The sequence below is a fragment of the Alosa sapidissima genome, chromosome 14, assembly GCF_018492685.1.
Source record: "Alosa sapidissima isolate fAloSap1 chromosome 14, fAloSap1.pri, whole genome shotgun sequence".
Classification (NCBI taxonomy): Eukaryota; Metazoa; Chordata; class Actinopteri; order Clupeiformes; family Clupeidae; genus Alosa; species Alosa sapidissima.
This window is the reverse complement of record NC_055970.1, coordinates 14,096,394-14,112,381: the sequence shown is the minus strand read 5'-3', so window position 1 is coordinate 14,112,381 and position 15,988 is coordinate 14,096,394. Positions and strand designations below refer to the sequence as shown.

Below are 15,988 nucleotides of genomic sequence, written 5' to 3'. Positions count from 1 at the left end.
TGTGTGAGGTAAGAACCGTTGAAGCAGTCTGTGCGTGTCGTTTCACACACACACACGTTCAGCTCCAGGTGTGTGTGAGGTATGGTTCTTCACCTGTGCTAGTTCTTACGAGTTTCACTGTCCACACAGGTGATCATTTAACCTATCTGTGTGTGTGTGTAAGATAGAGAGAGACTGTTAAAAGAACACCAGCTCCACTTAACAACAGGAAAATAGGCTTCTCCTTCAGGGTTCCATGTTGTAACACACAAGCACTATAGCTCATACACACAAATACCCACATACTCTATAGCTTATATACACAAATACACACACACACACACACACACACATGCACTATAGCGTATCTATACAAATAACACACACACTATATCTTATATACACAAATACACACACACACACATGCACTATAGCTTATATACACCAATACACACACACACACACACTAGCTTATATATACAAATACACACACACATACACATGCACTATAGCGTATATATACAAATAACACACACAGACTATAGCCTATATATACAAATACACACTTCCGCCTACTGTTCCACCACCATGTTCCACCACACACACACACCACTCTCAAAGCTAGTTAATAGTACAATACACACCAACACAACCAACTGGTCAAGTTTCTACTTAAACCCACTGCAGATAGCACACACACACACAAGCAAAGGGTTCGAGGTTTCTACAATCTTCTTCAAGATTAGTTAAGATGAACCACATCTGACGAAGGGAATTCATATACGAGATTCATTAAGATGCTAATAACCTCTAATGAAGGTAATTGCTGGTCAATGTCTTTCTCTGAGTCGTGAAAACACAAACATCCTATAATATCCCTTTGAGGATTGAGGTGTGTGTGTAGTGTATCAGTGTGTGTGGTAGTTGACAGGCTGTGGGTGTTCCCAGGGTATGGGGTCGTTGTCTGTGTGTGTGTGTGTTAGTTCACAGGCTGTGGGTGTTCCCAGGGTATGGGGTCGTTGTCGTCGGTGTGTGAGGTGTTCTCCCTCTCGTGCCAGAACTGCTCCACATCGGGCAACACTACGTCTGCAGGTGACTCCCCGGGCTGCGTGAGTGTGTCTGTGTGTGTGTCCGTGAGTGTGTGTAATTCAGCGGGCGGCAGGGAGGTCTCTGGGCGGGGCCTCGGAGAGGTGGGTGCGGTCGGCGTATGGGGGCTGGGCTTCGGCTTGGCTGGAGGCGGGGCCTGGCGCAGAGTCAGCCGTCTCCATAGCGATTGGTAACCTTGGCGGAACTCGTCGCTAAGGGCCAGCACCAGCGCAGGGTCCACCAGCGATGACGCCAGGGGCAGCAGCTCGGCCGCCAGCCACAGGCCCCGCCCACCGTGCGGCCACGCCCACCAGAGCCAGTGCGGGAGCCAGAGTGTTGCCATGGCGAGGGCCAGGCCGAGCAGTGTCAGCGTGAGCTTGCGGGATCTGACCTGCGCGCGCAGGTTGCTGTGGCTCTTGCTCCCACGGCGACGGCTCTGGCAGTAGGCGTGGCAGAAGAGCGTCATGGCAACCGCCAGCGGGCAGCAGTAGGCCAGCAGCGGGTAGACGCGTGTGTACGCCCACATGAGGTGCCGAGCCCGCACGGGCACCCGCCGCACACACGCCCGCGCCGCCCCCTCCCGGTCCACCAGTGCTGCGTAGAGTCCAGCGGGCAGCGCCAAGGAGCCGGACAGCACCCAGAGCAGCGGCAGCAGCAGCGCCAGGCGAGCAGGACGCACGCTCACCACGCGGCTGGGGTTGCTGACGTAGCGGTGGCACGCGCCGGACATCACCGCCAGGGTCACGCTCTTGGCTGCCAGGCACGTCTGCACGAACCAGTCGCCCGTCTTGCACACGAACCAACCCAGCGGCCAGCCGACGCGCGAGAGCACCGCCGCTTTGGACGGCACAACAAACGCCAGCACGAGCCCGTCGGCCAGCAGGAGGTTGAGTAGGAGCGCGTTGATGAGCGAGAGCTTAGCTTTGCGCGCGTTGCTAATCAGGACGCCCATGGCAGTGACGTTCCCCGCGAGCCCCAGGACGCACAGGACTCCGAGGATCACTGGGATCAGAACGCGCAGCTCGGCCGGCTCTAGAGGCAGCGGCGCGTCAGGCTCGAAGAACGCGCGCTGGTTCACCGAGCTGTTTCTCACACTCCCGTTAGTAACCGGTGCTGTATCCATGTTGTTCCAACTGAAGACGAAAAAATCTTCCGAAGTTTCAGGGAAGCTAGTGATGATTTCGCTGCAGTTTAAAAGTCCAAAGCGCGCGACTTCTGGAATGCACAACCGATCGATCAATTCCACTCTGCCACCTGTCAGCACGAGAAGCTTATCCCCAGCAACAGGCGCGAAGCATGAGACTTTATAAAGGTGCGTGTGATTGACAGCTGCTGTTCCTAACTGACTGAGAGCGTTTCATATCGCCTGTCGCGACAGCCTCGCGGGGCCAATTAAAACACGAGTCCGGATAGCGCGCTACACGAGCTTAAGTGCACCCTGGATGAATTAATGAGCAGCGCCCACCTCTGCGCGCGTGCCAGCGGGTTAACGGCTCTGTGCCCAGTTTGTGTCGAAATATCATGAGAGGAAATGTGTGTGTGAGAGAGAGGTGGGGAGGTGATGGGAGAAAGAGAGAGAATATCCATTTTTATCTTCGTTCATCTCATGACCTGAACCATCAATCTTCGATGTCATGATGATCTGACAGATATGGCAAAGAATAGCCACCAGCAATCTTCCCTCCATTGTGTGTGTGTGTGTGTATGTGTGTTTGTGTGTGTGGGGGTGAAGAAGACACATTGATCTTAAAATACTCTCCCTCCCTTCTGTCTCTCTCTCTCTCAGTGCACTAAAACTAAAAGATCTTTGGGCTACATTTTGAATGGCAGAGAGCATAATGAATGTTAATCTTTTTTACATTATTTTACTTTTCTTTATCTTTAGATTTTACTTTTAAAGCACAATTTAATTTCACTTATAGAGCGCCAAAACATTACACATGTCTCATGGCGCTTTACAGAGTGTTAGACAATCAGAGAAAAGAAAAGAAGGCTCATGAGTAACAGGGGCGAGAAAAAACTCCCTAGAATTGGAGATACATAGGAGGAAACCTCGAGCAGATCCACGACTCAAGGGCCTGACCCATCTGCCTAGGGTCAGTTACAGGGCAGTAAGGTCTGTATACATGATAAGTGAGAGGTTAGTTAGGTGTAGAGAATAGAACATGGTGTTTAAAGCCACCTGAGGTATATGTTACAAAAAGGTAGGATGAATGAATTGCATCTGTGAAATATATTGAGGGATTATTTTGTAGAATATTATGCTTTAATAAAAATATATTTTTTAACAATAATCCATAATATGACAACATAATAGCCTACATTTTTACAAAGCTTAGTTTGCACTTGTACACAATGTAAATGATTTGGGTAGAGGTTGAAATGACATCAGGTAACTGAAGTAATACTATATCATCACCATAATAATCATCTGACACCTCTGAAGGACTACCGTGCTGAGTAAATAGGTTGATCTACGGTATAGGCAGCACTACAGGCTGCCACAGGCTGTCAAACCATCCTAAGTGCTTTTGCTATCTCAATTATGCTATCTTAATCACACTAAATACTAGTAGGCTACTCTGCAAATAATTGTTTAGAACTGTCTTAATGACTTTACACAATATATGGCCAAAGGTCAAAGTGTAGGAATACCAAATACCTATACATTTGCTGTCCCACTTTTTCCAAGCATCAACAACAATAACATAATTATTTTGAGGATATATACACACTGTTGAACCCCCAAATCAAGCGTCTGATATACACTGTTGAACCCCCAAATCAAGCATCTGTTTGTTAACATCATTTACATCAGTGTGCTATGCAATTTCATTTTAGTGTTGCTCGTGCTCATGATTTGTAGATGGACCACATCCCAAAAAATGACACATTTACAAACAATCACATCATCTGTAGACATCACATCTACAATCAATCACATCATCTGTAAACATCTAATGACATCACATCTAACAATCACATCATCTGTAAACAGCCCAGTTTAAAAAGGAACTGAAAACGTATCTCTTCAGACTAGCCTATGGACTGTGATATGGCTAAATGGACTATATATATATTTTTCTCCTTTTTTGATATATATATATATATTTTTTTTCTCTCTCTCTTCTATTTGTTTTATCTGTAAAGCGACCTTGGGTGTCCTGAAAGGCGCTCTTTAAATAAAATGTATTATTATTATTATTATTATTAAACAGCTAATGACATCACATCTACAAACAATCACATCATCTGTAAACATCACATCTACAAACAATCACATCATCTGTAAACATCATATCTACAAACAATCATATCAAGGGAGCTATGTAAGAATGTTTTTCATTGACTATAGCTCAGCCTTCAACACCATCATCCCGGACATTCTAATCAGGGCAGTATATCCATGATGGAACTATGGCACCTCAGGACTGCTGTGTAGTAGGTATGAACTGAGTATGTATATATGGCATGTGTGTATGCTAGTCTGCCTCAGCTTTAAAAACTGTTCTCATTAGTGGCAACAATTGGAGCTACATCTGCAGGTGTAGAAAGGAGCTTCTCCTGTTTAACCTGTTGAGGAGTACGGTCACAAATATGTGATTAGAATGTTCGCGAACCGAGAGTTCCACATTATGATGTCACAATTACCCTCAGAGATTTTCCCCTTAGACTGTATAAGGAACACTGAAACTATAGATTGTTTGCGTAGAATTCTAGAAGGAACCAGGAAAATAATTCACTCAACAGGTTAAAGCGGCTCAAGTCCTACACCCACTCTGCTGGTCAATGAGAGGACACTGGTCAAGTCAGTCCATGTAATGTCCATGTTTTCCTCACACACAAACTCCAGTAATGAACTAATGCAATCAGTAAACTCAACCACACCATGTAAAATAGAACCGCCATTGGATGTATTGATCAGTTTACTTTCTTTAGCGTAAGCTACTAACTATAACGTTTGATTAGTTTACTTTCTTCAGCGTAAGCTACATAGCTATAGGCTGGACATAACTAACGTTTGAACCAATCCACCACCTGTATGGTGTGTGTTTTGGTTGGGGATGTTGGGAGGATTTGACATCCACCCGCATAAGAGGGTAGAAGTAACAGTCAAGGGGGACGAAACTCAGAAAGATTCAAACTGAGAGCTTAGTCACTAGTGTTTTCATTCATTGAGGGGGTATTGGCAAACTATTTTCATATCATAACTAAACACAGTACCAACCACAACTTAAACAAGGTCCAATGATCCTCTCCAGTGGTCACAAGAGAAAATGCAGGTTTTTTTCGTTTTTTCAACACAAGGGAAATACGAGGTATAAAACCTTTTACTGTCTATAAAACATGCATTACTGGCTGTGAGCTAAATAATGCTCACATAGCTTCAGAACCCTGAGATGCAGAATATTTCTGGGCATATTGTCCATATAATTTCTAAAATAGACTAAAATAGACTATCTCTGTAAGCGTGGTCACTACAAGGGCCAGCAGATCGGCAAAGTGGTGCAGGTCTATCGTAAGAAGTACGTCATCTACATCGAGCGGGTGCAGCGCGAGAAAGCCAACGGAACCACCGTACATGTCGGCATCCACCCCAGCAAGGTGAGCGCACAAAGCTCTGTGTGTGTGATGAGGACTACCGTGCTGAGTAAATAGGTTGATCTACGGTATAGGCAGCACTACAGGCTGCCACAGGCTGTCAAACCATCCTAAGTGCTTTTGCTATCTCAATTATGCTATCTTAATCACACTAAATACTAGTAGGCTACTCTGCAAATAATTGTTTAGAACTGTCTTAATGACTTTACACAATATATGGCCAAAGGTCAAAGTGTAGGAATACCAAATACCTATACATTTGCTGTCCCACTTTTTCCAAGCATCAACAACAATAACATAATTATTTTGAGGATATATACACACTGTTGAACCCCCAAATCAAGCGTCTGATATACACTGTTGAACCCCCAAATCAAGCATCTGTTTGTTAACATCATTTACATCAGTGTGCTATGCAATTTCATTTTAGTGTTGCTCGTGCTCATGATTTGTAGATGGACCACATCCCAAAAAATGACACATTTACAAACAATCACATCATCTGTAGACATCACATCTACAATCAATCACATCATCTGTAAACATCTAATGACATCACATCTAACAATCACATCATCTGTAAACAGCCCAGTTTAAAAAGGAACTGAAAACGTATCTCTTCAGACTAGCCTATGGACTGTGATATGGCTAAATGGACTATATATATATTTTTCTCCTTTTTTGATATATATATATATTTTTTTTTTCTCTCTCTCTTCTATTTGTTTTATCTGTAAAGCGACCTTGGGTGTCCTGAAAGGCGCTCTTTAAATAAAATGTATTATTATTATTATTATTATTAAACAGCTAATGACATCACATCTACAAACAATCACATCATCTGTAAACATCACATCTACAAACAATCACATCATCTGTAAACATCATATCTACAAACAATCAAGGTCAATGAGAGGACACTGGTCAAGTCAGTCCATGTAATGTCCATGTTTTCCTCACACACAAACTCCAGTAATGAACTAATGCAATCAGTAAACTCAACCACACCATGTAAAATAGAACCGCCATTGGATGTATTGATCAGTTTACTTTCTTTAGCGTAAGCTACTAACTATAACGTTTGATTAGTTTACTTTCTTCAGCGTAAGCTACATAGCTATAGGCTGGACATAACTAACGTTTGAACCAATCCACCACCTGTATGGTGTGTGTTTTGGTTGGGGATGTTGGGAGGATTTGACATCCACCCGCATAAGAGGGTAGAAGTAACAGTCAAGGGGGACGAAACTCAGAAAGATTCAAACTGAGAGCTTAGTCACTAGTGTTTTCATTCATTGAGGGGGTATTGGCAAACTATTTTCATATCATAACTAAACACAGTACCAACCACAACTTAAACAAGGTCCAATGATCCTCTCCAGTGGTCACAAGAGAAAATGCAGGTTTTTTTCGTTTTTTCAACACAAGGGAAATACGAGGTATAAAACCTTTTACTGTCTATAAAACATGCATTACTGGCTGTGAGCTAAATAATGCTCACATAGCTTCAGAACCCTGAGATGCAGAATATTTCTGGGCATATTGTCCATATAATTTCTAAAATAGACTAAAATAGACTATCTCTGTAACCTGGTAACCTGGTGCTCCTTGTCATAATTTAACGAATAGAAGAATGAATGAAGAATGAATTAATTAAATTCAAATGTAAACAGTCATGTTTTAAAATAATTCTAAATAAATCTAAATGTAATCAGTCATATTTAAAGTAGCCTACCTAATTTTAAATAAATCTAAATATAACCATGGTTTATGAGTATAGGTTGCAGTCAAACACGTGTAACCACAATCTTATCGCGAGATTTCAGTGTCGACTAGTTTGAGCGGAAGTAGACTGTGAGTCTCTTTTCCGGCGGCCATAGCGGAGCATCGGGTGGGTAAGCTTTTCTGGCTAACATGAATGAAATCATCTAACACCATCCTCCCTTTCAAACTCGTCCTTGCCGTCCCTCGTATTGCAATTGTCACCGATTTTGTTGTGATTGTTCATCAGATCTGAATATTACAGTGGTAGATTCCCTGTAGTGGAAGTTATAGTTGGCCAAAATACCCTTGCTACTGCTAGCATAAGGTCCCACCGTAAGGCTGTGATCTCCGTGTCACAAAACGACTGTTTCAGGTTCTGCCCCTGGTTGTGTGTGTATGTCGGGTTGGAGGGTTTTCTTGTAATGGTAGCGTGTACCTTATACTGCTGCGTTAACTTAGCTGAACGTTATAACTTACCGAACCAACTTAGACTTGTTGGTAGCAACCCAAGGAAATGTCGAGGCTAACGTTAGCTATAAACGTGTCGTTGCTAAACTCTTATGCTGGTGTTGTAACTGTATCTGTAACTGTATTCTTGGGTAGTGCTGTGGTTGTAGTTATGTTTGGCAAACTCAGAATTCATAGATGCCCGGCATTGTTGCGAAGCTGTTTAAGTTTACTTTTGAGTTAAGGTAACGTTAACTCCTCATAAGCTAACTAACCTGACGCTGTGTGTTAAGTTCTTTTAGTAGTGTGGCAGCTAGCATGCGCAGTTTGCTTGTAATGTTTTGTCTGGGTATTGAAGGTGTTGTGTTGATGTAGGTGAGGTTATAATGTGTGTGTTGTAGCTGGGAATGACGGCAGTGAGTGCTGTCCTGGCTGCTTAGAGACGTCTGGTCTGGCTCAGGGTGTCTACAGCATCAAGTGGGACTTGTTGTCCTGGTGATGTTAATGCGGTGTAGGGGGGAGAATGGATACACGGCCTGTTCATCTTTGCATCTAAGGGCACGTGTGTTGACTCTGTGTGTGTGTTTGCAGGCACTATGAAGCTGAATCCCTTCGTCACCTCCTCCCGGCGGAAGAACCGCAAGAGGCACTTCAATGCCCCTTCTCACATCCGCAGGAAGATCATGTCCTCTCCCCTCTCCAAGGAGCTGCGACAGAAGTACAACGTCCGCTCCATGCCCATACGCAAGGACGACGAGGTCCAGGTGAGACTGACACACACACACACACACACACACTTGGGCTGCACACAGACACATGGGCTGCGTTTACACCGGCTGGCCTTGATTCAGTTCCAATTGTCCACCTATATCGGATTTTCTTGACTGCCTGTTTGCATCCAAGTTTGAGTCACTAATTTTAAACACAATCCGCATGCTCGCCAGAGGAATTTTGATCACTGAAGTAAAAGCAAACAGACAGCACTGCAAATGCACAAAGTAAGCCTGAATTTGGGTGTTTCAGTGGCCATTCTGTGCAGTTGTTTACTTTTGATACTTTCCTAAGTATCTTGAGAAGGCTGCGAAATAGGCTATCGTTTTTATTTAAAAGTAAGAGCCTACCGCCTCTTCCATCTGTTCATTTTTAATTACACTGTTCTGCCAGTCTTGCATTCACGTGAAATTGAAAGCAACATTGTATGTAATGTTATACGAAAGCGCAAAAGACTGAGCATTTTCAACAATGTGCAAGTTGAAAATGACATGGAATATCCGATCTGCCTGTTTTGACTGCGGTCACATTGGCATTTATCTGATTCCTATCCGATTTATTTCCCACATATGAATGAGGCCTGAATACGATCTGAACACGTCGGAGCCCATGCGCTTGTTTCCTGTTGACATGTCCATGCTGCACATCGGAATTAGGTCACAATTGACCTGCGCTATAAACGTAGCCTTAGACACAAACAGTGAGGTCAGGTCTATTGCCCATCCGTAAGGATGACGAGGCCCATGTCACACACACGGAGACACGTCTGGTCCAGACACACACGTCTACCCCATACTCTCCCAAAGGTGAACGCACACCTGCAGTGTGTTGTGGTACAGTTGATGCTTAATTGTGTATGTATTTGTGTGTGTGTAGGTGGTGCGTGGTCACTACAAGGGCCAGCAGATCGGCAAAGTGGTGCAGGTCTATCGTAAGAAGTACGTCATCTACATCGAGCGGGTGCAGCGCGAGAAAGCCAACGGAACCACCGTACATGTCGGCATCCACCCCAGCAAGGTGAGCGCACAAAGCTCTGTGTGTGTGATGAGGATGTACTGGTGTCTGTAGGAGGGCACAAAGGTACTCACCTGAAGGGCTCTGTGTGTGTGTGTGTGTGTGTGGGTGTGGTGTGTGTGGGGTAGTAGGATGCACTGGTGTCTGTCTGTGTCTGTAGGAGGGCACAAAGGTATGCACCTGAAGGGCTCTGTGTGTGTGTGTGGGGTAGTAGGATGCACTGGTGTCTGTCTGTGTCTGTAGGAGGGCACAAAGGTATGCACCTGAAGGGCTCTGTGTGTGTGTGGTGTAGTAGGATGCACTGGTGTCTGTCTGTGTCTGAAGGGTGCAGAGTAAAACCCAGATAATGTTGAATAAGATCAAATGATTATGATGTACAGTGGTGATTGACCAGTGACCATAGCGACAGTAGCCATGATGGCCAGAAACGAGCCAGGGTGTTCTGCTGAGACTGTGTAGTGTTTCAGAATCAGATGAGCTGATAGTCTCTCCACAAGGGTGGTTTTCTTGAGCGACTGTCCAGTTTCAGGTGAGCTGTGTGTGCAGTTGTCCAGTTTAGGTGTTGCGTATATTTATTTTTAGAGTGAGAATATGTTCAGTGTGCGTGTGAGGTGATACTTTGTTCATGTTGATGGAGCTTGTTATAGGTCAAAGGTCAGGTGACCACAATGGAACTTCAACTATATGGGCACTAGTTTCATGTGGGGATGTGTGGGTGTGTGTGTGACACCTGTGATGGGCACTCTGAACTCTGTTTTGTTTGCTGTCTGAAATCAGTTTGAGCTGCACACACACTCAAACTGACTGTGTGGTAGTCCTGTATTGAGTGTGTGTGTGACAACTGCAACTTGACTAATTCAAGTGGTGTGTATCTGCATGTGTTGTGTTTTACCTCTTGGTCCACTGACCAGACATGGTGGGTGTAGCTGCACTGTGTTCAATGATCACCTGGATGTGTGAATTCAGGTGTCTGTGTTTGTGGGTGGTTGTAGTCAGTTAGAAGTAGGTGAACAAGGGGGGGTGTGTGTGTGTGTGTGGTAGGGCTCAGGTGGCGACGTACAGATGCATGATTGTTGTGCGTGTGTGTGGTAGTTCCTAGGTGATGCAGATGGTGTTTGATCCGGTGTTAAAGCTGGTCAGTGAATCAGTGTTTGATTAATCAGGCCTGGCTCAGTGGTGCTAAGAGTGTAATGCCCAATCAGTGTTTGATTAATCAGGCCTGGCTCAGTGGTGCAAAGAGTGTAATGCCCAAAGTCTAGAGGACTCTCTGTCTGTCCCCCTGTGTGTGTGTGTGTGTGTGTCTCTGTCTGGTATGACATGATTAGTGTGTCTGGTCCAAGCAGCCTATATGTGTTTGGTGAGTTGACCCCTGTGTGTGTGTCTGGTATTGACATGATTAGTGTGTCTGGTCCAAGCTGCCTATATGTTTGGTGAGATGACTCCTGTTGGTGTGTGTCTGGTCCAAGCTGCCTGTATGTGTTTAGTGATGACCCCTGTTTGTGTGTGTGTGTCAGGTGGTGATCACACGCCTGAAGCTGGACAAGGACCGTAAGAAGATTCTCGAACGCAAAGCCAAGTCCCGCCAGGACGGCAAGGAGAAGGGCAAGTACAAGGAGGAGACCATCGAGAAGATGCAGGAGTGAACATGAGCTTTTGTTAACAATAAAACTGTACAAAACACACCGCTGATGCTTCCTGCCCACTCTGTCATGCACCCCACACACACACACACACACACACACACACACATACATGCCTGAGTCTGATGCTTCCTGTTCACTCTGTCATGCACCCCACACACACACACACACACACCTGCCTGAGTCCATCACAGCTCGGGCTTACCGAGTGACCAGTGTCACACACACAAACGTTGCAGAAGTTATTTTATTTTATTGCACCATAAAATGTACTTATGCGCAAGTGCAGCCTTTTCTCCCTTTTACCAGACTTGAAACTAAAGGAATTGTACAGTGTACACTGCTCAAAAAAATGAAGGGGGGGGGGGGATTGTGCATTTTTTTTTTTTACTCATTGGAAAATGTACACTGCTCAAAAAAATTAAGGGGACACTTACAGTTTTCCACAATTGTTAAAACACTTTTTGAAACCTTCCACCCTTTACTCCATTCTCAAACTACAGTCACAGAATGTTTGACAGTTCTTTCAAAGTAAAACCCTCGCCTCAAGTTTTACTTGTGCTCAGAACCAAACAGTTTCAGAATACCGATCCCGGTGTATGATTGAAGTGTTCCATTTTTTTTTAAGCAGTAGTTTGTCCAATATCAGACTTGCTGGATCTAACAGGTTAAAAACATTGTTACATCACAGACAAATAAGACTAGGCCTACTCTCGATGGGGAAAAACAACAGCTGCATTATTTTATTATTGTTAACATCGGTCATTAACTGATGTCCTTGGACCTGCTAGAGGTCTGTCTCCAGGCACATCTGTTGATCAAGATCCAGAGTACATAATCGACGCCGGACACAGAATGGACGGATCCCGTTCACGTCTGGTTTCAGCGCGTGGGTCAGGCGCGTGCGTTTTGTTCACACTCGGACCGTCATGAGCCGAGTTGTGCCAATCCAACCTCTGCTATGCTAATATGCTTAATGATTTATGAATAGTTATAGCCTCTAGAACGCCCTTTTCAACCCACACACATCTCAAAATTAAAACACATTTTAACTACTATAGTCTACTACAACTTGGACTGCCAGTAGGCTAGGAAGGTTCAGACAACAACGCACCACGTATTCGTTCGTGAGTGATCATGTGACTGCGCTTCCTTGTTTTGCGGTGGCTCGCTGGTCGGTTCGTGTAGAATAGAGACGGGGCGCATAAGAAGGCTGCATAAGTTACTCTTCTGATCCAAAAGTCAAAGCTTTATCATGGCCGAGCTGAGCTTCGTGATTCCCATGGCCGTGATGACGATATTCTGGGGAATAGTCGGTGGTGTCGTGCCCTGGTTTATTCCCAAGGGCCCGAACAGTGGGTGAGTACAACATTAAACCGAAAAGGAACTTGGGGTAGCCTATCTAACCAATTTACAGCGTAGCAAAGTTTCATAGTGCATAAGGTGAATGATTGGCTAATTTAAATAAGTTAAAATAAAGAAATGAATGGATGAAAGTAGTTTTTTCTGCTGTCGGTAGGTTTGGTGAAATTCGACACCGAGACCGGTGTCTTGTTTCTAATGAGGAAGTTTTAGCACTGTTAGAAAGCTCCCTTGGCCGAAGTAATATCTCCCTTTAAGATTGTTTATTAACTGCACACTATTAAAGCGAACACCCATATGGCATCTTTTTAAACTAAATTAAAATGTCACGTAGTTTAAAATAAAAGCTTAAAAACAGGAGAAAGCCGTTTAATGGGGTGTCAGGAGTGATTGCTAGTCCCGTGTCTATGTGTCAACTTTGGGATGTTTTCTTGGGTGGAACGTTTCTACCATGTTCCTCTTTGGAATCCGCTGATCAGGAGTTGAATGCGAGCTGACCAGACCTTACCTTCAGTCTTCAGATTCAGAGGGATTTATTTGTCACAGTTATAACCGTGTAGCCTACAACTAGTGATATGTGGTTAATTCCATGCCTGTGAAAAATGGAAAAGAACATAAATTAAACAGCTAAAAGATTAAAAATAGTAGTTAATAATAATTAGATTAAATAATAAAATATGAATATTTGTTTTGTTTTTTTAAAAACTAAAATGGGACAGTGTACAATATGATGCTACTGATCGCTAATGACAACAGTTGGAACTGCCACATCAGTTGAGTCTAGAGTTTTCATGTCTGGAGTCTAATGGCCTGATGGATATTATGGGACCATCAGACTACTGAGGCTACTGGAATGGTTGGAGTTCTTTATCATTTAAATGTCTCCATTCCTGCATCGGCTGATGTATATATCATGCAGGGAGGGGAGAGGAGTCCTAGATGCGCTCAGTTGAGCGCACCACTCTCTGCAAGGCGGCGTTCAGTTGAACGCACCACTCTCTGCAAGGCATTGTGGAACTGTTAGCACACCACACTGATGCACTGGGTCAACATGCTCTCTATGGTTTCAGTGTAAAACATTTGAATCACTGAGGGAAGACTGCATTTCCAGAGTTGTCTTAGGTGGGTCTGTCTTAAGAAGGTCCACTCCTTGCCTTATTTTATCGTTTGTTTCTTTCCAGAGTTATTGTCACTATGCTTGTGCTGACGGCCGTGTGCTGCTATTTGTTGTAAGTATCACAAATGTAACACTGTACTGTGAGTCACCCCCCCCCCCCCCCCCCCTCCCAACCTCCTGCTCCCTGTGTGTTTGTCTGTGTGTGTGTGTGTCTGTGAGCGTGCAAGCTCATTCTCTGTGTGTGTGAGCTCATTCTGTGTGTGTGTGTGTGTGTGTGATGATGAGCACTTTGTTCCACTCGCTGCAAGGCATTCCATTAACATTGACTGGAAATGGAAAAAAATCAATCAAGAGCAGGGCCAGGCTGTTGAACAAAAACATCTGAAATGGAGCATCCATGTTGAGTTTGGAAGCAGCAGACTGCCCAACACCACACACTCATTGAAAAAGTGATACCAGGTCACTAGTTTTGATCCCCTGACCTGCAGGAAAGATGTGGGTTTGGAGTGATAGAACAGTACTCCTCCATCACAGGAGTGATAGAACAGCTCCCCTCCATGACTGGGTTAGGAGAGTGGAATGATAGAATAGCACTCAAATACAGAGAATAAATTCACTTGCCACTGAGACTCGCTTCACACACACACACACACACACACAGAGACGCTCTTCATGTTTACATTAGTGATTTACATTTAGTAGGTTTTGTTATCAAATGCAAATGTTTGTATGCATTTCCCATGGTTCTGCATCTTGAGTCTATTTCAGGCGTGATGGTCAGAGTAGAGACCCAGAGTGATAAAGGTGTATTTGAAGATCTGAAGCACTTTCAGCTTTTGACCACAAAGCCACAGAGAGATAGATAGATAGATAGATAGATAGATACTTTATTGATCCTCAAGATGTAGGGATGTGAGCGTGCTCAGTGCAGGCCTGAGTCGTTCTGCGGTTTGGCCCCTCCCCTCCACTGAGAGGCCAGAGCACACTTATCGCTAACTCAACATGAACTCAACTGGAGGCCACTAGGGGGCAGTACTGATCGCTAATTCAACATGAACTCAAGGAGGCCAGAAGAGAAGCGTCCTATTCTGAAATGTATGACTGAGTATTGGGGCCACACATGAAGAAAAGTCAATATTTTGCCTTAACGAGATTTAACTCAACATGTTGACATTAAACTCGAAATTTCGAAATCAAGTTCATTGTTAAAGTTGACATGTCGAGTTTAATCTTGTCATGGCGAAAAGGTTTTTTTCTTCGTGGCCCTAATACTCCGTCGTAAATGTGTGTGTCTGCTTGACTTGTGTCAGATGATGTGTGTATTGTAATGTAATGTAATGTGCAGGGGCCTGTACTACAAAGGGAGCTTAACCTACCCAGATGTAACCCAGGGTTACTTTGTTAAACCAGGGTTGACAAAACCTGGTTATCATAAGTGGTGTTAATCGGTACTACGACGCTGATAAAGAAGTTGATTTGTTGAACCGGGGTTAACCTAATTGGAGTTTGTGCGCGTTCACATAAAAGGGGCGGGTTGCAGCGCAAGTCACCACTTTCAATGATGACGCGATCACCTTATTTTACGGACGAGGAATACACAATTATTGTGTTACGAGGAATTAAAAGGAATTAAAACTCACTCTTTTTAGAGTTTTGACTAAAAACGGTAAAATCGAACTTTCTCAAAACACATCCGAATGACATGATTTTGATGTCAACTCAACGTATGTACTCCCAATCATCGGTAAATTGACCAAAATGCATTTTACTCCGGATAATTCCTTTAATTATGAAAACATGTAGGCCTAGTATGCTTATAGCCTCCATTTGGCTTCTGTTTTACAGCTAACAAGAAAAAGGTGTCTTTGAACACTAAGGCACCAGAGTGTTTTACAGTAGCAGAGGAGTTGGCCATCACAAATAATAGTGGAAGGCCGATTTATGGAAGGGGTTGAGGGAGGCATTTGGTCGGATTCTGGTGCTGTGGAAATGTGTAGCCTTTATGTGCAGGGTACAGTAATGTGACATTCAATTCAACAAGTTTGTTAAAATGGTTATTTTAATTTATTAGGCCTAAGGCTATGTCCGATTTATTTTAGGCTATTCTTGCTCAGATGTTCAGCATACTGTAGGCCTACGTCCGATTTATTTTCGGACATACAGTATTCTTGCTCAGACGTTCAGTATCACCGATGGAATACATGAA

The 15,988-nt window shown here is 44.0% G+C and overlaps 3 protein-coding genes across 6 annotated transcripts in view; 2 read left to right on the top strand and 1 right to left on the bottom strand.

Moving 5' to 3' along the window:
- Window positions 1-529: 529 nt before the first annotated feature.
- On the bottom strand, window positions 530-2,331 carry gpr151 (G protein-coupled receptor 151). The gene has a single exon (XM_042061740.1). It carries the CDS (start codon window positions 2,186-2,188, stop codon window positions 959-961), a length of 1,230 nt encoding a protein of 409 aa, XP_041917674.1. The 5' UTR covers window positions 2,189-2,331; the 3' UTR covers window positions 530-958.
- Window positions 2,332-7,405: 5,074 nt separating this feature from the next.
- On the top strand, window positions 7,406-11,345 carry rpl26 (ribosomal protein L26). Of its 2 annotated transcripts, none has more exons than XM_042061748.1 (4): window positions 7,406-7,558; window positions 8,470-8,642; window positions 9,526-9,666; window positions 11,178-11,345. In XM_042061748.1, exons 2-4 carry the CDS (start codon window positions 8,475-8,477, stop codon window positions 11,304-11,306), a joined length of 438 nt encoding a protein of 145 aa, XP_041917682.1. In that variant the 5' UTR covers window positions 7,406-7,558; window positions 8,470-8,474; the 3' UTR covers window positions 11,307-11,345. The 2 variants fall into 2 exon arrangements, with proteins under 2 accessions (XP_041917682.1, XP_041917683.1); XM_042061749.1 differs by having other exon boundaries at window positions 7,420-7,562.
- A 1,085-nt stretch (window positions 11,346-12,430) lies between these two features.
- Window positions 12,431-15,988, top strand: part of atp6v0e1 (ATPase H+ transporting V0 subunit e1) — a 28,137-nt gene continuing 24,579 nt past the window's right edge. For 2 of the 3 annotated variants that reach the window (XR_006022296.1, XM_042061750.1), the window contains exons 1-2: window positions 12,432-12,662; window positions 13,847-13,894. Coding sequence is in view for 1 of the 3 variants with exons in the window: in XM_042061750.1 (XP_041917684.1) it covers window positions 12,559-12,662; window positions 13,847-13,894 (152 nt within the window). In the remaining 2 variants the exon portion in view is untranslated. Of the gene's footprint in view, window positions 12,663-13,846; window positions 13,895-15,988 lie in introns of all 3 variants that reach the window. The other variant, XR_006022297.1, reaches the window with a different exon arrangement.

What these genes read in the sequence shown, in the direction of transcription:
- gpr151 (XM_042061740.1), bottom strand. Translation starts at nt 2,188, where the DNA reads ATGGATACAGCACCGGTTACTAACGGGAGTGTGAGAAACAGCTCGGTG.
- rpl26 (XM_042061748.1), top strand. Translation starts at nt 8,475, where the DNA reads ATGAAGCTGAATCCCTTCGTCACCTCCTCCCGGCGGAAGAACCGCAAG. An exon ending in GCAAGGACGACGAGGTCCAG is followed by an intron (nt 8,643 to 9,525) that starts GTGAGACTGACA and finishes GTGTGTGTGTAG; the next exon opens with GTGGTGCGTGGTCACTACAA. An exon ending in TCGGCATCCACCCCAGCAAG is followed by an intron (nt 9,667 to 11,177) that starts GTGAGCGCACAA and finishes TGTGTGTGTCAG; the next exon opens with GTGGTGATCACACGCCTGAA.